Here is a 22617-nt window from a genome sequence, read left to right as displayed (position 1 = left end):
ATTAACTGTTTCTCAGTGTGGGTCATGTAACTATAATATTTCCATGACTCTGGATATAATTTTCTCTTTGGAAATGATGCAAACATTTAATTTTTCTCACCTACGTAATAGCACTTCCCTTCTGTTAGTAATAATGGATAAAAGCCAGGCTATTTTAATAGCCACTTATTTTTAATATCCCTTTATATAGTCCTCAAATAAAATAAAAATGTAACTCTTTGCACAGCCCTTGGTATATACATTTTCTTATGAGAGAACATACTTAAAATAAATTTAGTATCTTCAAAGTAGCTGAGGAATAGTTCAAAATTAATGTCAGGGCAATGTCAGGGATATAGCTGGGGAAAGTCAGGCTAACTGAGACCGGAGATCTGGCTGTCTATATCTGAATAAATCTCTGTCAGAGAAAGTGGGAAGGAAATATGTAAGAATTGCAGACATCTTGTGTTTAAATGTTTCCACAGAAGTCTAACTACGCTTGAAAGTTAATCTTTAATTCAGAGCATGGGAAATACCAAGGAATCATTTACATGGCCGCAGATCACTAGGGAAATGCAGTAGTTTGAATTCATAAATCACAGGCAAGCAAGGTTAACTGAACCTTTAGTCTCTTTTATCTCATTTTCAAGGGACTGTACATCTGTTACCTATTTTTTAAATGCTGGTGGTGATCAAAATGATGTATGGTGGGAAACATGTAACTCTGGGGTCTAGTAAGAGATTTTCTGTGACTATGCTTGAGTTCTCAAAAATCGAAGGCACTGGAACCCACAGGCAAAAGTTTTGCATATCATGGCACGCACTGCATCACCCAAATCTATTCTGAATATATATATATAATATATTCTGAATATAATGTGTTATATTATAAATATTTCAAGCTTAAAGAGGGTAGATTTAGTTAGATATAAGGAAAAAATCTTCTACAGTGAGGGTGGTGAGACACTGAAATAGGTTTACCAGTGATGTGATTGATATCCCAACCCTGGAGACTTTCAAGGCAAGACTGGATCAGGCGCTGGGCAACCTGATCTAGCTGTGGTGTCCCTGTTCATTGCAGATGAGTTGGACTAGATGGCCTTCCCTTCCAACTCTAAGGGTTTTATCACTTCATGATTCTGTAATTCAAACTCACTGACTACCTGCACATCATAGAGTCATCAAGAGAGGGCTGAAAATGGTAACTTCCCCCTAAACTGTAATCATTTTTACCATTTCTTCCTCTTTTTTTTTTTTTTTTTTTTTTTTTTTTTGAGTCAAGCAAATGCCTTCCTCTCTGTAGGCTCTAAAATGAGACACCTCGTGGGGAAGCTTGGAAAGTTTAATTAGCTGTGTTTTACCAATAATCACTGGTAAAGTAAGATCATCTTTACCAGACATGCTTCTGTAACACAAAAATATTTTTATTGTTAGGAAATTTAATAATGCGTTATCTATATGCAGCACATATATAGAATATGCCAGCATTATTTAATATCTTTGAAAGTTACTGGGGAGTGAGATTCCTTATTTTAATTTTCAGAATGTACTTCTGAGGAGCCTGTGCACTGTGTCAGCTGTGAGAGCCTCTCTCAAATTTTATTGAATTTTATGAAAATATGGAGTTTTTTCTCTGTAATTTGGTCCTTTCTGAGGCAGGAAGGGGAAAATCACTTTCCAATGGCTGTTGAGTCAGTTGTGGTTTTGAATAGAAGTCTGAGGTCCAAGAGACCAACTCTAGTCTGATTATGGTAGAAATCTGAATATAACTCAGCGTATGCATTGTGAATAGCTACAAATAACTTCTAGGCAGCAAGGGGTTACTGCTCTGAAAACAGATTACTCACCACCATCAGATTACTTGTGTAAATGGCTACCCAGGAGACACAATAAATGATTTAAGTCTATCCACTAGGCTCTTTTATTGCCCAAGGTTACATGAATGGACCCTACTTCCTAAGGACCCTTTTCACTATATTTTCAACAGTTTCTTTAGGATTTCTCTGACCAATTTCCTCTCCTAATAGGAGTTTACACAGTTCTCTGTGAGCCACAGGAAGTAAATTGAGTGGCTTGTGTTGGTTATCTACACCACTGGTAGCTGTGGGTTTTTTATCCATAGCATGTGCAGAAGGGGAGAAGGAAGGGATGCTCTCTGCCTGCTGCTCAAAGACACCCTACAAGGCAAACATCCTGAGATTGCCCCCACTGATAATGAAACATTGCTCACCGTCTGTAAAATGGGATTTAATTTTTGGCTTGATGAGGCTCCTCTACAGAGCATATAGAGATTTGCAAACACTTCTAGTGTTTGTATTACAAAACTACAGCAACTAGAGCTTGGCAAAGGGTATGGAAGAGATTTGTAGGATATAGAGGAGATTTATAGGATGGCAAGAAATGATGTCAACAACTCACAGCCAAATGCTCTCCTACTTATTTCTTACGAATGAAAATGCACACAGAGCTTCTGAAATAACATCCTTGGATGTTTCTATCTCCTGGCATATAAAGTGACATTCTACAGAGTTTAAGCACTGCAAAGCAGTGTGGGTCATTTGCTCGGAGAGCTATCATGTCTTCAGAACAAAAGATAAAACAGACAAATAGCCAAGTACAATATTATACCTCAACAACCTAAAAGCCAATCTCAAAGCTGAATGGAACAATGGAGAGCTTTTATTTCTCATATTTTAAAGAATAAAGCTCAGTGATTTCCTTTGAAAGCTATTCAGCATGCTCTCCTAAATCCTATTATAGCTTAACATGAAATGCATGTTTCCATAAGAACAACAGCAGCACCAGTCATCCTTTGTAGTCTGTCCTTTGTTGTGTTCTCTATCTATTCTTGTAGATTTTTCCACTCTAGTAAACCAATCACTAAACAAGAAGTGATAACATTTCAGCCAGAGCATGTGTTAAGTTGGTGCTGGAAATTCAGTTTGCTCCTGCTTGCTGCCTGAATCTTGACAAATTAAATAATTGTTCAAGAGGGTGTTTATAACATAAAGGAATGGTTATGATACTGTCCCAACATTTCCTGAATGTAAAATCTGTATCCAGCTACAGATATTTATCTGTATCTAATAGCAAAGATAGATTTAGTCTCTGCTTGCATGTATACACAAAATTCTTGCTGTTACCAAGATCGAAATGTACTGCAATGTATTCAGCCTGTGTGTCTTAAATCAGTTGAACACCAGCTCACTTTTTTAGAACCTGCACATCATGCATCATTTTTTTTAGAGTCTGCATGTACAGATCTAAATATAATATTTATTTAAGACATGACCAAGCCGGTGGGTGAGATATTTTATTTGATGAACACTGTTTAACTCAACTGACATTCAGCAGACTGTGAGGCATATTAATTCTTAGAAAGATGTATATTTTAGAAAAACTCAGACAAATTGAGAATAGAAAGAGCAAGATGTAAGATGCTTTTCCTTAATGTCTTGCCTAGAAAAAAAGGTGACTTTAATTATTTGCACTCTCTGAACCCAAAGGCACTGTGCCTTGCTCATAAATACAGGAATTTCAATTTTAGCACCTTCAGTCCTTTTAACTTCCACCACCATCTATCATGGAACTGAACTGAACCACCTCTTATTTAAAATGAAATCTAATGCAGCTGATGTTTTCAACTGGTTTTCCCTCTCGTTGTCTCTTAATCAGGTAACAGACATTAAAGAAAAACTAAAGCTCTCTAAAAAGTTTTGGTCAACATTCCCTTACACAATCTGCAAGGACGAGCGCGTGACAGCCGGCTCATCAAACGAGGAGGACTGCTGGAACGGCCACACCAAGGCAAGGTGAGGTGGAGCCTTTCCCACTGGATTCAATCCAAACTCCCACCAGGCACAAAGCAAAATCAGAAAACAGAGTATTTTACAAAACAGTTTGTAAGAGTGAAACAGAAATGGGGACAGCAAGTAATTGTCCACACGCAGCCTGCAGCTGAGATTATCTATTGTCAAGGTGCCATTAAAGCTGGAGTGTGAGTCACTGTAAACGCGCGCAGCGTGCCAGCATGTGAACACAGAAAATGTTCACTGGTTCAGCTCCAGAAGGATAATTTATACTGAGATTTCTGAGAGCTCTTTAGCTCCATTTAGCATCCCTGTGTTGGGACTGACAGCTTGTGAAGCAATTGCACTCTTGGGATGCCATACTGGGATGAAACAGAAAATTGGAATTTTGGCTCTACTGGCTATTGGCTGGCAGAGCTTAGGGTTATTTGCTGGGAAAAATAGAAAAAAAAAGAAAAGAAAAATGAAAAAGAAAAAAAAGAAGGAGAAGAAGAAGAAGAAAAATAGCCAGCACAGAATGAATGTAACAGTCATACTCTTCATTATCTTGTGCAGAAAGCTTGACCTTGTCTTAATTTGTCAGTGACACGGTAGTCATCTGCCCTTGTTAGCAATGACTTTTCAGTGAGTTTTAATTCTGAGGTTGCTTCAGCTCTGGCTGTGGCTGGGCTGGTGAGAGGGTCCCAGTGTGGATTTGTCAGTTGAAAGAGGAGATTTTCTGATCAACTGTGCTGAGAAACGGAGAGAGGAGAGACGGACCAGCTCAAGGACCATAGCAGGAGCAGGCAGGTTTCAGGTCTGCAGCAGTGCTCATGACTGAGGGGAGAAAGGAGGTATTGAGAAATTTGAGTATCCATGGTACCACACGTACCACATCAACATGCATTCATTAAGAAGTATGTATTGCTCTTTCTATAAATGAGCAGTTAAACAAACCTGGTGCTATCCCTCCTGCTTCCCATGACCAATGCTAGTATTCATACCATAACTGATCTATTCCTTTCAGCTCTCTTCTGTATCAAAGAGGCTAGCAAACACTCCAAGGTTTGGGGGAGATGAGTTTTAAGACTTCCATTCTCCTTTTGCAGTATTTATCTTATGAAAAGCCTGGTTAGTTTCATGGCAACTCCTCAGATTAATGTTCTGAAGCCATTCGGTACCTCTCTCCTATGCTGATAATCTTGATTAATTTAACACAAACATATCAGTGGATGTGGAATCACAGCTTCAGAGCATCACCTGACAACACAGTCTCAGCAGACCCAATCACAGCTCTTCAGTTTTCTATTTTGTATGCATTCACAAAGGAAATGTGTGATTATAGTCTTAGTAACAGAATTCAATAAATGCTTGAGGTGGAGGGAATAGTAATAAATCAGACAGATACTATAGGACTCCATGGCCTGTATATGAAATAATATTGAAAATGTAATTAGCTTGATATGCAAGATCGCCTTGGTGAACATTTACTGCAGCTTAAAGAAAAACGATAAATATTTCCCTACTCATACTGACTAGCATCTGATAGCAAATGCTAACTTGCAATAGCAAGGGTGGCAAAATCTGTCCATTGTGCATATTTCTATTTCTCTTCACTGTGTTACCTGTCAAAAGTACCCCTATGCTGTATGAAGAGTTGCATTTGGAGTTCTGGAGAGCATCACAGCAGCTCTTGATGGAAAAAAAAAAAAGAAGAAATTTAGTCACCTCCTATTTCCCCTAGACATTAGTACTAAAAAATGAGAAGACAACATGGTGTTGGTGACTGCTGGGAAAGGAGATTGTAGCTCATTGTTGATGAGATCCTGTGGCTGTACGAAGAAACTTTGAATTGCCAGATGCACATTGTGCTTCACATTTCATTTTACACATCACCTTTTGATGGTGCTTTAGCAGGAAAACAAGAGATCACAGAAAATTAAAGCAAGGCCTTCTCCTGAGAGAGGCATTGTGCCAAGGTCACTTGTGGTTATTGCAGTCCCCAGGTATCATTCTGCTGCCATGATTAATTTACAGTGACACCAGCAGGGGCTAAATGAAGTTTGCCAACTCACAGATAATCATAGGGTAACAGAGTGATCCATTATAGTGTTCTGGAAGGCTGCACTTGGCATGTTGCTGATCCTCTGTGAAGAGGGGTTTTAATGAGGTCACATCAGGTAGAAATCAGGTACTGTGGAAATGGGAACACATTAAACTCTTATTTTGGAAAATAATTTAAAAAAAAAATAGCTTCCTCTGATAAAGTGCCTTTGAGAGACGCCAAGCAGAGCTTCCCATCATATCTATATTCATAAAATAAACTTGAACATAATTTTATGTTTAAATAATGAATATCTTCTGCCAGCTGTACAGAGGCGAATTTTTTTAAAAGACATTTAGAATCTGAAATCATCACTACAACCAGACTTTGAAAATGTAGTGTTTTCCTATCTGCAAATAAATCTTTAGGAACAGCTGATAATTTCTTCAAAAATAATTGTTTCCTAGAAATTAAGGAATATTCCCAGGAATTAAGGAATTTGGGGTTTAGGAGGATTTACACCAAATCCCAGGTATTATCCCTTGAATAAACAAAGTGACTGTTACTGCAGTGAGAATGGTAACCAAATCTGCAACTGTTAAGATGCATGGGAGAAGAGCATCGAATGGCTTTGTCTACCTCAACCAACTGCTTTCAACCAACCCACATGAGAGATGGCGCTCAGGTCAACAATAAGTAGATAAGACAAAGTAATTGTGAACAGAAAAGACAGAGAAAGCTGGGGGAAAAAAAGGAACACTACCGTTTTCAGTTCTGAATTCAAAATTACAGGTTATTTCACCAAAATGAACACAGGACTGCATCTCAGCTGGCCTGAAATTTTCTCTTCTTGCTGCATGTGGGTGAGCACCTATTTCCAGCCTGGTGGATTCAGATGGGATGAAGCATTCACCTGTACAGTGCCTGTACTGGGAATGCCACTCCTTGCTCAACAGCAAAACTTGCAGTGAGAGTGAGGTGAAAGTGCTTTACTCAGATAGACAAAGCACCACAGCTGTAACTGTGAATAAACCACTTCTCTTGAGTGCAAAAACTGCCTATTAGCTGAAGGCCCAAATTTATTTTTTGTGGACTCTTCCTTCAAACAAAAACTGGCAGATGAATCATTATCTCCATCTCCTTTTGACTCCTCAAGCTTTGCTCCAACATGGAGAAGAAATTATTGAAAGAACACTGAAAACACCCTTTGAGCGCCTTCTGAGCAAGCAGAATCGGATGAGGATATCCAGTTAGCCACACAACCAATTTTCCACCACACTTATCTTTCCAGACCAGATGTGACTGCCTAACCCTATCCTTCCCAGGATAATCCTGTGCTGCATTTTGTTCTATATTCCCAATGGTTTGGGGCACCTGGAAAAAAAAAATGCCAGTACTGGCACAGTACTGCAGGTGTCTTTCAAAAAACAGGGCATCCCTCCTTTCCTGTTATTATTGTTTTGGATTGGGTGTTTTTGATAGCTAGGACTTTTATATATTGCCTGAAAGATTCATCAGTCATTTCTAGACTTTAAAAAGAGGAAGTAAATACTCTAAAACATTAAATGGATGTTAAAAAGAAAGGGACAGAGAGAAAGAGAAAGTGGTTTTAAATAGGTTTTGTGGTGCTCAGGTATGGTATGCCAGAAGGCATTTTCGTTGTGTCTGCTGAGACAAGCAAGAACAGCAGAAAGGCTAAGAGGAATAGAAAGCATTAATATTTTAGAAAACAATGTAGATTACACTAAACTCCTGACATAGCTGAGCAAGGAGCAAACGGCAGAAAACAAACAGCGTTATTCAAATTCTCTGCAGGCCAGGGGCTAAGAAAGCTGATTCTTTCTGTTTTCTAGGAGAATGCAAAGAGCAGATTTGGCTTCAGGTTGGCTTTCTTTTTTTTACATTAGGACATATAGTTCTTGTAACGGCCAGGCATACAAGGAGATCATTAACAAGAGCGGAAGCAACAATGAAGCTTAGAATTCACAGGGGTGTCTCCACTTACAGAACTGCAGCAAAAGCAGCTGTGCGCAACAACTTTGCCCAGCCAGCAACAAATCTTCTGTCAAGATGCAGTCCCAAGACAAGTCTTCCAATTCTGTGTGACTTAACCCTACCCCGCACACATCAAAATGCTTTTGTCAAAATTTGTGCTGTGCTGCTTCTCAGAGACTGTCACTCAAAAAACACCTTTGGGCTGCGTGTTTCTATATCCATACCAGTCCTTAAGAAAAGGGAAAACAATTCAAAGATATATACATTCAATATAGGCTTTTCTACTTTTTTTTTCCCCCTGAGGAAGCAGGTCAGCTAGTTCAGTAATGACAGCAGAACTCAGTTCCACATTCAGACATACAAATTCATACATTTAAATGTAGATGCCTATGGGTGAGCTTGCAGACAATAAGAAGTCAGTTGTGTTGCCCAAGCTAGAGCAGTGTGTAAGACAGGTTTGACACAGGAGACCACCTCCCAGAGGCAGGGCAATACCTGCTAGAGCATTTGAAAAAGTCACCATTGTTAAGGTGCCTGAACAGAGCCCCAGTATCTAGTCAGTATGGTCAGTGAAGCAGGTTCCAGCTGCCTAAACTCAGCTACCGTCATGTGAGATGCTGTCATGAAAACCTGTCATGAAGTTGGAAAATACAATGCTGGACCTACACTGTGTTCAAACCTTACTGGAGTGACAACAGGATACCAAGCAGTGTACCTCTTTTAGGTAAAGTAGAACTCAACGCTCAATTCACTTGACTAGAGAAATATTATTTTTGGTTCCCTAGACATCCAAGACCTCCCCTTCAAGGCTGTATAAATGATGTAGGATCTATGGGAAACTCTCGTCTTTCAGAGATGGTAATTGGAGAGGTGGAGAAATAACCAAGAGCGTCTCGAATTGTACCAGATGTCTATGTCTGCACAACTAAATCCCAGCAGATGAAATCTAACGAACTAGTCATCTAGCCAAAGACGTATGGGATCCCAACACCTGTCCCCACACCACTGATAAATATGCCTATGTTTGGTATTGACTAGATCTCGTGTTAACCAGATTGGATGAAACTGGGACTCCACTCATAAACACACAGCTGCATTTACACATACAAATTTTGATATCTACATAAAACTAAAGACTAGTCTTCAACCTAAATCTCCAATTTTTTTCCTCTTACACCCTTAATGCTTAAAGGCTCATTTGCCCAGAAATTAAAGTATCCACCTAACTTCTAAGTGATCACACAGTAACACATTTCTTGTGACACACACCCAGGATGTCTAACTTACCCACCAAGGTGAGGTGCACTGAGAACAGGAGAGGTGAACCATTCTCTCTGTCACCTGAGGAACACATCAAAGGTATAGATTTACTGGCCAGCTCCCATCCTTTCCCTACCATGTAAAACACTCAAAATCAAGGTGCATCCCTGCCTAAATACATTGTCCGTATTACTCATGCTGGATTATACTGTTCCATAACATAAAAACTTCTCTTAGCTATACTAACATGGTTTTAAAATGCCTGAAATTTGGTGAATTTACCTCAGGCTTGATGAACTGATCTGCATGATGCTCTCTGTAGAACTGTGTTAACACCCACCTCCCCTAAAAACAAACTTAGATAATAAAGCCTAGATTTAGATGCCTTATTTTATAGTTCAATGTAAGCCTTGATTATGTGGAAACTAAGCTTTCCATCACTTCTTATATTTTCCCTATTTAAAAGAAAGTTTTGTCTTATGGATCTATCGTAATGAAGCTGTTGATTTTGTGTCTCTAGCATCTCATATAAAACCATGATATGCATTTTCAAATAAGTTGTAAAATGTCTTTTTATGTATAATTTATTGGAGTTTTTCCTATGAAAGAAATTGCAGCTCCTCCATGTCGGAAACATTCTAGGGATCTTCAGATCCTGAACTGGATACCGGCAAAGAGATGACAGATTGAATTTCTTTCTACAATCTAATGGTTGGTACATTTAAATTTAGACGATCCTCTGAATGACATCAGAACCACACTAATCACAGTGCAGAATATAAACCTCAGTAAAAAACACTCTCTAAAACTAGCTCATATTCTTTCCAAATAAAAAGCTTACTTAAGAAGTCAGTACATTCTTATTTTATTTTTTACAGCAAGATGAGGAAATCAAACATAAATTAGTTAAAGAAAGCCTATGAACTGCAGTTGAGAGTTAGCCATAACTTCTCATGGACTTTATGCAATAGAGAGCAGATAGACTATACTATTAAACAAAGAAAGCAATCCACAAAAATGACCAGTGATTTCAAATCAATTTAGCTAGCAGTTATGACAGTTGCCTTTGACAAGATACTGGACATCTTCTCCAAGCCAGCAGGGCAATTTTTATATTCTTACTTTTTTAATCAACTGCACCTTGAAGTCACTGATTTACTTCTAGGCTGAGCAATTTATCTACAACAGCCATTTCATTTGTAGAGATGTGTGACGGATGGAGATGCTGTTTCTCTGCAGCCCGGAGCTTCCCTGAACGCCAAGGTCTCCATCCTGCTGCCTTTGGGTATCTCTGCAGAATTCTTTCCAATTTCTATCTTTGGTGATTCATAATGCTGCGGTCTGCATTCTTCTACACTAGAGGAAGTGGCTCTGTATTCTCACTGTACTTAAGTCTGTACCCCAGGAGTCTGGATGGGATCCCTGCAGCATTGTTTTTTCTTGTTATGGTACTACTGAAACATCAGGAAATGCATTTCAAGGTTAGGCATTTTTGGCAGTCATGTTTTGTTCTTCTGTGTTCATACTCCCCTCAAGATTACTCTCTTGTAAGCTTTCAAAGGCCACTGGTGACAGATGAGTCTCATCTTGCGATGCGAGTACCTATTACAGTGAGACTAAACCCTTCCCTGGCTCAGCAAAGCAGTCATCATTTTGTGAATCACCAGAAGAAATACAAAAGTGATTTTCCCTTAAGCACAACTTCAGCAGGGAAAGTCCTTTCTTTTTTCTTACTTTCAGATACGCTTTTAAGGAATACATTTATTTTCCGAAGCCGGAACAACAAAACACAGACACCAGAGCCAAATTTGAATATGGATACAGAGAACTGGGTTGGCATCAGTGTGATGAAGTAAAATACTTTTAAAACTACATTCGGTACCAGACATCATGAAATTTTGCCATTAGTAGGCTAGACTGTGTTAGATACCCACAGGACGTCTCCCACAGACATCAGTAGACTAGCCTGTTTTGTTAGCTAATTACAAAGTGGATCATAACCTGACAATGAACAAAGCGTAGATCTACCCCAAATCCCTTGCAACCTAAATATGAGGCAAAGAATACTAAAAAAAAAAGACAGAGAAGAGAGAACAGGGAAGCGGCAATACAGTATTTTCTCAGGATACCACACCAGCACAGAGAATAATGCCAGTCCTTTTTCAGCCCAGCTGTCGTAAAATGCACAGATAATTTTTAACAGGGAATCAAAGCAGGAAATAAGCTAGCTTTGCAAATGCCTATAAGGACAGTTTCCTAAGTGCAGAGAACAGCAGGAGACAAAGTGTGCATATTTAACAAAAGAAGATGAAGACTTTTACCGTAGGAATAATGGTCTGATTTTTGTGGGAGAGAGAGATCTGCAAAAGCGCACTTGGTGCCTGTGAGCAGCATTAGACTGCATTAGCCAAGGTCATAGAAGGGAATGCTGCAGTAATCAAGGAACGACAAGCTAGGAGCCTGAATAAAATTTCAGATGTGTTGATGGATAGTAAATGCCATGCCTTAAATATGTTATGCACAAAGTGTGTGGGATAAGAAAGCACAGCCTGTTTATAAAGAACACGGACCAAATGGAAGAGAATATTGGAGACTGGTAAGTTCATGCCACCATTTGTGGGTCTGGATGTCAGATAGGCTGGATATGATGTTCACTATAGTCAAAAAAGGGATGCAAGGATGGACTGGTGAAGAAAATGAATTAGGTGCTTCAGTTAAATGAGGAAGGCAATAAAGCCTCAAGATTGGCTTCTGAACTGTCCCAGAAAAAGGAATTCAGAATTTTATGCACTAAGAAATAAAAGCAGCAGAATGCACTGTTGAATACTTAACTTAGTGTACTACTGTTCATGTCAGTACAGCAGTGTGTTGACTTACTGCTGGCTGGTGAATCTCTTCTATGGATTACAGTCAGTGCACGTGCTGAGGAGTATGTGAATAGTTATGAGTTTGGATAGCTTAAATCCTCTCTGCTTTCCACGCAGCCAGGATACTAAAAAGAGCCTTTAGAGTCTGTAAAATTAAAAACGTATTTTTAACATGGTTTCACTGGAGCCATTTAAGAACTGCGTAATCATTGTCAGTGTCAAATTGCTTAGCACAGCGTTTACTGTACAGTCCTTATTTTGACAAGTACTGCATTTAAACTAATTATGCATCTTGTTTTATAGATACTTGCCTGAGATTATGAATGATGGCCTGACCAACCAGATCAACAATCCAGAAGTAGATGTGGACATCACAAGGCCAGACACCTTCATTCGGCAACAAATCATGGCCTTACGTGTCATGACAAATAAACTGAAGAATGCATATAATGGAAATGATGTCAACTTCCAGGACACTAGTAAGAAACCATTAGCTCTCCTTAAATAAATGTAATTTTCAAATGTATTCATAAATCAGTTCCATTTGAACAGTTTTTCCTTGGAGTTTGTGCTTTCTGCTGATGACAACATACAAAAAATCTTCTGTCCCATTTGTTTCTTTTTCTTTTCTTGCTTATCATCATTTCAAATGCATCAAGACACTGAGGGCTTTCCATTACGCCAGCAGTCTGCTCCTTTTTCAAAAGGGCATTTCAGCACATTAAGTGCCTAATTAGGTGCATCCATCATGGTAGCTTTCATTTGGATGCTTTGCTGAATGAAATTTACCATCCACACACTACACCAAGGTGTTCATCCCCACCAGGGCACTGGGTGGGACAAGAATGGAGAAAGGACAACCATTTCAACCCAAGGCACTCACCCTGTTTTCCTCACTCCCTTGTACCAGGTGATGAGACAAGTGGCTCTGGCAGTGGAAGCGGCTGTACAGATGACATCTGTCCCACTGAGTTTGATTTCATCATGACTGAAGCACCGCCTGTTGACTCAGACAGGAGGGAGGTGGAGGCTTCGGCCACACGACCCAGCCAGTCACTGCAGACATTGCTCTTCGCCTTCATCAGCCTCGTACTGCAGAGACAATGGAGATAATCTTGAAACTGATCGGAAAAACTGTGTTTTAGCTACAGAAACAGTCAACTTCCTTCTTTTCTTACACTCTTGGACAATGGACCATGCCACAAACACTTGCAGTTTTGTATGCGAAGAGAGCAGTACTGCAACCTGCTTCCCTTTTTGTTTTCCCAAAGAGCACCAGGTGCCAGACTGAACTGCTTCCTGTTTTTTGCAGATATCTCTGAAGAGAATATCCACTCTTGAGAGAATTCTTTCTCAGATCTTTATTACAGGAGACTTTCTAAGCTTCATTTCCTTTTATGCTGCAGAAGTAAAAAGATCTTACCGTGAATGTTTTTTTTTCCCTAATGAAAAAAAAAAAAGGGAGGGGTGGGGGGAAGAAACCAATGAAGCAGTTTTCTTTCTGAGTTGGATCTAACTCTAGCTGCTCCCTGTAAGTCTGAAAAATCAACAGAACAAAAGACAAGAATGAAAAAAATGCAACCACTCTTCACTGACAGCCAGATTTCCTTTAGGGACTTCTGTAGAATAATTCAGGTCATCAGAATGATCATTGCTATAAAGAGGCAGTCTGGATTTTTTTCCAACACAAGAGTTTGTCTCAACGATGAATGTCTTGCAATCCACCTGCCAACCACTTCAGATTGGTATGAAGGTAGAGAAGCTGAAAAGCAAGTTCTTCTTTTAGTATGATAGTAACTCCGCTATCTTCAGAATATCATGTTACAGTTCCCCAGGATTTAAATCCTAATGCCCAGTAAAAAAAGAAAAAGAGTAGTAGCATGATTTTGCCTAGCTTCTTTTAGTGTTTATTCATTTATGCAATTGGCACGAGGATTTCCACTTAGCTCACCAAGCATTACCACGGTGGTTATGCTAAACAACTCTCCTGACAAATCTCCCCTCAAGGGTTTGGGCAGAAAATAGTCTCTTGTGATAAAATCTCATTCCTTTCATCACTGTTCTGACATCAATTAGGGCTTTCTGCTACTATGTTTATTATCCTACCAAGATGGTAGTTCTCTAATTGACTAACAATGGCGACCAGATCAATAGAGTATTTCACATCTAACTACATCTTTCATATCACTTAATTTCAGTATCACAGGGATTTATTCTACAACTTTCTGAACAAACAAATATATAGTACTGACATGGAGATTTCTTTCACTTTTTTAGTCTTAGTATGATCATCTATTTTTATATATATAAATATATATAAATCGCAGATTTTAACTTCTTAATTACAAGCTCAGGGTTGACACTTCTTTGTGAAAAAAAATATGTTTGGTCAACCAGCTCTTCTGCTTTTGTGCTACTCTGAAAAGCAACCCTTTAATGACTGGTCAGCACGAAAATCAAAGAAGAGAATTTTTTACATATCCAGTTGTCCATTTCTTAACAGATTTGCAGAGTGGGGGAGAAAATCTCTCTCGTCTCTATGTAATTGTGTGAGCATGGAAATTTGTGTGATAGGCCTAGAGAAAGACAGAGATGTTATTTGTGATGGCAAATGTACTCTCAGATTCCTCAAGGATACATTGCTTTAATAATCACTGCCTGAATGGCTGTTGTTCTGGCTGGAGTTTCCTTGATTTTTATCTGATTGCAAGACCTGAAATGGAAGCTATTTAAATCCTGGACAAATGAGAGTAAACAGTTAGACATCAAAGATTTCCCTCCTCCATCAGCTGCAGAAAAAGAGCTTCTGTGACAATTCTATGTGGTGCTGAAAAGATTTTGCAGAAGCTTTTTTTCTGATTCTTTTGGTGACTCTAGAAATGGTATAGATAAATTATGGAAATACTGTAAAGCCAGCCAACCACATTACAATTTAACAGCAGAGCAGGTAGATCATAACCATTGCAGTCTCTTTTTCTTGTCAAATTATAATTAGATATCGATTTAGGCATGACATTAAAGTAGAAAACACATAGCACATGAGGATAAAGGATGCTTAAGCACTTTTAACAAAAAATATTTACAAACTAACTGTATAGTATGTCTAATAAAAATGCGTAGGTTTTGAGCCACTCATAATCTATTCTTATTTTTTCTAATTTGTTTGCTTTACAGTATAATGATCTATTCTTCTCTGCCCAGTTTAGTGTGCAAGAGTAACTGGAATATGTTCAGACCAAGCATGTTTTACACCTGACTTAGCATTGTTGCTTGCCACTCTGATAGCTCACTCTAGAGAGGATCTCATGATTCAGCACTCAATGCTTTCAGAAAGTTAAACAGTATTAAAACCAATTCTTACAAGCATTTGTTTTGTTTTGTTTTGTTTTGTTTGTTGACTGTTGTATAGCAGAGGATCCAAGCAGAGAATCTTCCTTTTTGTTTTTCCTGAACTTGCATATCATCTACAAAGAGGGAGTTCTTTGGTCCCTCCGTATCTACCAATGTACACATCCTTTTCATGCCTTTAATCCACTACAACCTTGTTTTATTGTCCCACTGTGTTCTTATTCAGTAGAAACTGATACTATTTCCATCTGATTATCCTTATTCTTGAAGTTTATCCACAGATAATGAAATCCAGCTGCTAAGGCATTTCCTCCACTGTGGCTTCTCCACATTGTGATGTGGAGATTAACATTAAGATGCTGATGGATTCCTAGGGTCTTTGTGTGAACTTTAGGTTTAGGCAACCTGATGACCAAACTGGCTATCCATTGTACTTCCACCTATTTGTAGACCTTGGATCATGTGAAGGAGTAAAAGGAATCACCAAGAACAAGGGGCTTTGCTGAAGTCTGCTCTCAGTGGGGGAGGAAGTAAATGTTCTAGCAATCAGTTTGTAGGAAACGCCCTGCTCTACTTGCACTGCATCTTACAAACTGCTGATGAAACAACAGGCCCAGTTAATCTCTCCTGAAATGTGATTGTCTTGTGGGAGTTCTGTCAGAAATGTACGTCTTCCTTATTATTTCTCTGCTTATTTTCCTACTATGCATGGTGATATCTTGTCAGGAGATGGAGATCCCTTTGCATGAGGTATTAGGCATACATTTCTTTAATAGTCCCAGAAGGCTGAATTCTCTCTTTATGCACTGCATTTTCCTGAGATTAAGAGAGCTATTAAATCTACAGAGCAAATGAAATTGGGAAGAAAGGAAAGAAAAGAAAAAACAGTAATTTTCATAAATGTGAGAATCTACATAATTTCCAGTGCTTCTGTTTGCACCTCCTTTACATCCAATAACTCTTCTTTCAAGGTAATTTTTTCAGTGTGCTGCAATTCAAATATTTCTCTTCTGCCAACAGCTGATAAAGTAAGGAATAATAAAGAAGACAATCACCAGCATAAGAAAGAGGATTCTAGTTCTAAGGGAAAATACTTTAACTGCATAACCCCTTTATGTGGTGCAACCCAGTTATTGCCATTTTATGTTCTTTTAAGGTGGAGGCTCTTAAAAAATTAGATGCAACAAATCATATAACCAGTGCTAGAGATCTTTGTATTAATATTAATTAAAGCCATTTTGCATTGTCCCCAAAATTTTAGTGTTTAGTATACAGCAGATTTTTCTATTCATGCCTCAGTACACACTTCTGTAACTGCAGTGCAGACTGTTTGGGGTCTGGCTGTATCTCAAGCATTTCAGAAATGCAGTTGGAAAGGGAGGGTAGAAATTTCCTACTGAACAGTAATAACAGTAATAACCTGTGCCTAAGGGTTCTGGTAAGGGCTGATCTATCCCAGTTCCCTAAAAGCATCAGAGAGCTCTGTCCAGAGAAAGCTCCCAAAATCTGAGTGTCATTCATACACATCGTCCCAATTCTGTGTGATTTTAGGAAGCATTGTTACAGCTGTGCCTTCCCACAGCTGTGTGAACCAGTTTGAGCTGCTTCCATGTAAGATGGCTACGAGCTAGAGCTGCTGCTGGGAGATGGGCTGCATGAAGTGTCTCAATGGGCAGCAGTTGCCTTCAGTTTACTAACTGACCCTGAATCATTACCAAATGTATCTATACTTATTCACCAAGACTTTTTTTATTACTTCAACGTGACAAAATAAATTACAGCACTGATGCGAGTTGTGGTTTCTGTTTTTAATTCACGTCCTAAGATAAGCCATCAAAAATGAATGCAGAAAATTATTCTGATGTGAAAATCAGGTTTCTGCAGGTTTCATTATGGAAGCAAACATCTGGATATACTTCCGATACTAAGAATAAACTCACATTTCTAAAACTGCTAGTATTTATTTATGAAGCCACAGGTTTTCAAACTTGCTCTCTGAGAATCAAGAGAGTTAACATCGTGTAGCATTGCAAAACCCCTAATTTCGAAGGGAAGCTGAAAGGCTGAGTCACAGTTATGGATTTAAGAGTATGATGTCAAAATGCGATAGAAATGTAATGTATACTTCCAAGAAAATTAAGGCAGGTGATGCAGCAAATAAGGCAGTGTTTCCATTCCAGCTACTCATACTGGCTGTGATGACTGCATTAATGTGATATTATGACTCTTGAAAAAATGGTGATAAAGACCCTTAGCGCTGCAGTAATATGGTGTGTGAAAGAAAAACAGTATGACTTTAACTCTTTTCTCATCCATTAGAAAGCACAGGAGACCTAAAGGAGAACAAAGAACTTTTATACTGACTTTAAAAATAAACTTCTAGTATCAGGCAAATGAGATGATCTCAAATTTATTATGTCAGAATATTTTCCAGTCCACTATATTCAAATTTGTTGAACAATGTAAGTAAGCAGTCACTTACAGGCTATTTGCCAACATAACTTGAACATGAAGCATTTGTTACCAGTACTTACTACTTCTCTACTGAAATGACTACATAGTTTACAATTCTGATTGTGTATCCCATGTGACTGTCTAGAAAACTGTGTATTGTTTGAGTGAAATCACATCTCTGCTAAGGAAAAATGAGAGTTTTGTCATTGATTTCAGAAAAATATTTTCGCTTTAATCAGGCTGAGAAAATAAGTCCTTATTATGGAAGTTACTCATATTTAATGTCCTTCTGACTTTCAGTAAGACAACAACATTATCCATATAAAGTCGACATTATTGTCTTCACCTTGTGTGTCCAAGTTTTACTTCAAAGCAGTTGCAGTTCATGCCCATCTTCCCCAGAGCTGAGATCTCTATACTGCCGAGAAGGTGAAGAAAGTCACATGGATTTGTCCATAGCTTGAAGTCTACATCATTAAATCAAACCAGTTCAAAAAAAAAAAAAAGGGGTCAGTGTTCCAAACAGCTCTCATTTCAACTCACTTTTAATTCTATAGCATTGGTACTTAACAGTGCAACATGGATGAAAGGTTCTTGTTTCATGTTTCACTGGATTTATTTTTTTTCTTCTTGCTTTTCCTCCTTTATTCTGGCACCAGGAAATCTGTGAGACTTTGTGCTTCGTGCTTTAAGTGCTAGGCAGTATCTAGTGGTGTCATTTGTTTATCAAACTAAGAACAGATGCCTTAGCAAAAGAAGTTGTCTTTTCCTTTGGGAGAGATGAGGAAAAGACAGTATTGATATCAAAAAGAAGGTACAGAATGGCAACTGTTTATCTTGGATATAGTGAAGTGCCTTCTGTCAATAACTCAGAGGATCTTTAAATGCCAGATCTTCAGGGATGATAAATCCACTTCGTCTGAAAGAGAAAAAAAGAAGTACAACTTTATTTAGTAGAAATATATATGTTGCAACTGAAGAATGAGTGAGAGGAGCAAAGACTTCACAGGAATGCCAGGCAGATAGCTGACCATAGGAGGACTAACAATAATAGAGACCGGGAGTCACACTAAGGATTTCTAGTACTCTTCACTTCTGTCCAGTTCTTTTGATCAACTGTCAGTGAATTTTGTGTAATTCTAACCATCCATTTGTGTACGTTGCAAAGATCCAAAAGCAGCTTTACAGATCAATGATGTTTCTACAAGAACTTTATCTCCCTCTTCATTGTTTCCAGATACTTTACCTACTTATCTTTCAGAGCATGAGGAAGAATTTGCTACCTAAAGCAGTTTTCTGTGTCTTTCTTATGTCTTACACAAAAAATATCAATTATTTCGTAACAAGAGTCCTTCACATTCTCACAAAAATAACTTGATTCCACTACACATCTAGTGTGTTTTCTTATCAAGATGACCCTTATGTGGTTTTAGGAGAAATCCAGTTCTACTAGTTAAACCAAGATTTAGCAGAGAGTTCCCAAGTACCCCAAACACAAGGTTATAGAAGAGCTTTGGTGGTGTTTTTCTCTGCTCCTCACTCTCCACCTTAAAGCATCATTCTGGCCCAGGACTGACATTTGTTACAGTTAGACTTGATGATCTTGAAGGTTGTTTCCAACCTGAGCAATGCTATGATTCTATGATTCCCATCTGGCTCTCCCGACTCCTCACGCCACACATCCTTTTCTGTCTTTGAGTTACCAGCAGCCCTATGACCATTTTCTTCTCCAGGTTGAGCCCCTTTCAGCCATTTTAACTCAATGAATTTTCTGTCTCTCTTCCCCAGAGCCTTTGGTAGAATCTTCTATGCTTTTGGAATAATGCCAAGCTGCTCTTTTCTTTTCTTTTCTTTTCTTTTCTTTTCTTTTCTTTTCTTTTCTTTTCTTTTCTTTTCTTTTCTTTTCTTTTCTTTTCTTTTCTTTTCTTTTCTTTTCTTTTCTTTTCTTTTCTACTCTTCTCTTTTCTTTTCTTCTCTTTTCTTTTCTTTTCTTTTCATGGACAGAGAATGTAGCAACAAAGAGATTTGATCCACTTCTTTTTGTACTTGCTGTTATTTTGGGTTTTTTTGTTTCTTTTGTTTTTCATAGGGCTTTTTTTGTTTTTTGTCTATCAGAATCTACCTTTAGCTTTTATTCTCTGTTCTAAGCATATGCTCAAGGATATGCTCTTGACCATCCTGATGATCATAAATTCTGATGAACCTTTTTTCAATTGAATATAACATTACAGCTTATAGACTAATGTGATTCACTCATTTAATTGTGGCAAAACATTGTGTCTTCCCTGTAGCTATAGAATATAATTTGTGCATCATTGTTTTCTGCTGTGCTGATGAGCCAACAAAGCCAGTGGCAAGAAATTTATGGATTTTCTATATCAGGATTATCTTAACAGATAGCACCATCAGGAAAATTTCTTGTCAGTTCTGTAAGTGTTTGTTTTGAGGTTTGGTGCTGGATTTTTTTTTTCCTCTTATTTTACTTAAACATTTTGAGCTTCATTTGATTTATTTTCATATTGGCTGCATGTACATATATATATATATTTATCATATGCATGTAAGATAGCTATAGAGAAACTGTTACAGTCTTTAGAAAGCACAGACAAAAATTAAGTAGTCAGTCTATCTTAATCTTCTTGCACAAACTCAGGAGTCATGAATATTCTCAAAAATCTGCCCAAAGAGAAATTGGATGAGTTTAGCTCTCAGCTTCCTTCTATTAGTTGAGCGTGAGACAGGAAAGATATTTTGCAAATCATCTGTCAATGTATGTGTGCATGGGAAGGCAGGAAAAGGAGCGCTTACATCTCCAAAATATTTTAAAGATTCTTTGCAGGTTTTCCTAATCTGAAAACAAATTTACAAATGAAGAGTTTCCATTCAGGTGTTCAGGGATCTCAAACAAATTAAATGATGAACTTTTATATATGCACTCCTTCCAGGTTACTTTGCTTTGTTGGTAAGCAATTTTATTACATTTAGTAAATTCAAAGAAAGCATTTTATTTAAATAGGTCAGATGTCTTTATTTTTGTTCCAATTGACATTTATAGTTTCTTGTTAAACTTTTACGATTCCAGACATATGAACATTGCTTGAAAGCATGCAAATTGTTAGCTCTGGATTTGATGCTGTATTTCTAGATTAGTATTTAAGATAGTTAAATGTGAGTTGCTGACGAGGATGTTCAAATGCAAGTCAAGTTTAGAATAAAATCAGATTTACACAGAAACAGGGCTGAGTAAAGAAAATTTCATTTAATATTAAGCCTACTTTTCTACAGATCCAATTTTAACATTTTGGCATAATCTGAGGCTAAATAAACAATTAAATTTTAAAAGATCATACCTGAAGCTAAATGATATATCTTCTGTTTTACAAGAGTTCCAGTCAGAGTGAAAGCAAAATCCCAAGTTCTCCCATTTCCAAATACTACTTCAAATGTTTCATCATTTAGCAGCACACAGCAGTTTACATATATATAGCATATATATATATAGTGTAATGAGGCAGAGTTTGAACTTTCAAGGAAAAGATTCTTCATGGCTTTGTAACTTCAGAGAAGTAATGTACTATGGACAGAATCAAAAATTCATACTGTTGATATACAGTTGTTCTGATATATTTTTGAGATATGTTTCACAGAACCCAGTATTTTTTGTGTAAAATGCCTTAAGTCACTTTCTGTAGGGCTAATGCAATTGAATTTTTTTCTGTATATAGCTTTTTATAATAATTACTTCGGATGCAACACTAGACATTTCTTTCAACTACAATCTTATACAGCCTTACGATTACTATGATACACAGATTATGAAAGCTCTGCATTATTATCTGTAAAGGCACTTTCAATCCAATTTAAGACTTAGAACTTGGAAGCAAGAACGTGTGACAGTGCCAAGAGCACAAATGCCTTTCTGATGGATAACCTTTCCGTTCTCTCAGGCTTGAAATCTTTTCCCACCCAATTTTTCTCCTTTCACCCCATCAGTTTTCATGAAAACTGGCTCTGTCTTAGGGCCTAAGGTCATCTCATCTACCACTAGGCATTTCAGGGAGCGCAGCATTTGGAAGGGCTGTCTTTCTAGACCTCCACAGTTAGTCCAAAGATATGGGCATCTCTGTAGCTGAGCTGGAGCTTGTCTATTCCCTACACAGGCAACCTGGGGTGACAAGGTCTGTCATTTAGACCTCACTTAAGTGCCTGTAGGTGGATGTCACTGGTGAGACTGAGGTGATCCAAGTTTCTCCCAGTCTCTCCTGCCTTTCTCTTTGTTGGCACAACACTGTCTGTTATTCATGCCAGTGCTGGAGTGAGGAGCCTGGAGAGGGATCCCATGAGATAAAGTTATGCTATGACTCCTTCGTTTCTGGGCTGAACCAACCCTGATGTTGACATGAAATCCATGTGTATTCACTGTTCTGAGTTCTGCCTAATGTTGTTTCTTTTACAATCTTCCCTATAAGATTTTTCAACCTGTCAACTATTCCTGTCCTGTGGATAGGCACTGTGTCTGGCTTCAGTGTGCATATGCACAAGGGGATGGAGTTCAAACAGCTCTTTCTTGAAATTCTAGATGCCTTCCCAAGGCTGGTGAGAGCTGGCTCAGAAAATCAGTGAGGAGTGTGGTGCACATCTGTGGAGGGCAGAAAGCAGATTACTGAAGTACCTCAAGAGCAACAGCAGTGATAAAAAATACCCATCAGGTTTAATCATTAATGCAATTAGTTTTTTGTCAGTCTCAGCCCTTACTGCATCAATGAAAGTACATGCTTTCAAAGAGATCACTAGAAAAAAGCAAGGGTAATATGTATAGGATAATACTGACTGATCACTAATATACCTCTTGCAAAATAGCTGGTAGTTATTGCAGAAAATA

At 38.2% G+C, this 22617-nt stretch overlaps 2 protein-coding genes across 3 annotated transcripts in view; one reads left to right on the top strand and one right to left on the bottom strand.

The window, feature by feature from the left end:
* Positions 1-17826, top strand: part of GPC6 (glypican 6) — a 731757-nt gene extending 713931 nt beyond the window's left edge. Inside the window, exons 7-9 of the mRNA XM_052664785.1 lie at positions 3655-3791; positions 12237-12412; positions 12844-17826. Of these exons, the coding sequence (XP_052520745.1) occupies positions 3655-3791; positions 12237-12412; positions 12844-13046 (516 nt within the window). The 3' untranslated portion in view covers positions 13047-17826. The remainder of the gene's footprint in view (positions 1-3654; positions 3792-12236; positions 12413-12843) is intronic.
* The window catches only part of ABCC4 (ATP binding cassette subfamily C member 4), a 1253378-nt gene that overhangs the window by 832723 nt on the left and 398038 nt on the right, over positions 1-22617 (bottom strand). The gene's annotated exons all lie outside the window — the stretch shown is intronic.

Source organism: Tympanuchus pallidicinctus, unplaced genomic scaffold, assembly GCF_026119805.1.
Source record: "Tympanuchus pallidicinctus isolate F22 unplaced genomic scaffold, pur_lepc_1.0 scaffold6, whole genome shotgun sequence".
Lineage (NCBI taxonomy): Eukaryota > Metazoa > Chordata > Aves > Galliformes > Phasianidae > Tympanuchus > Tympanuchus pallidicinctus.
The sequence above is the reverse complement of the archived record's forward strand: the minus strand, read 5'-3'. Positions and strand labels throughout refer to the sequence as shown.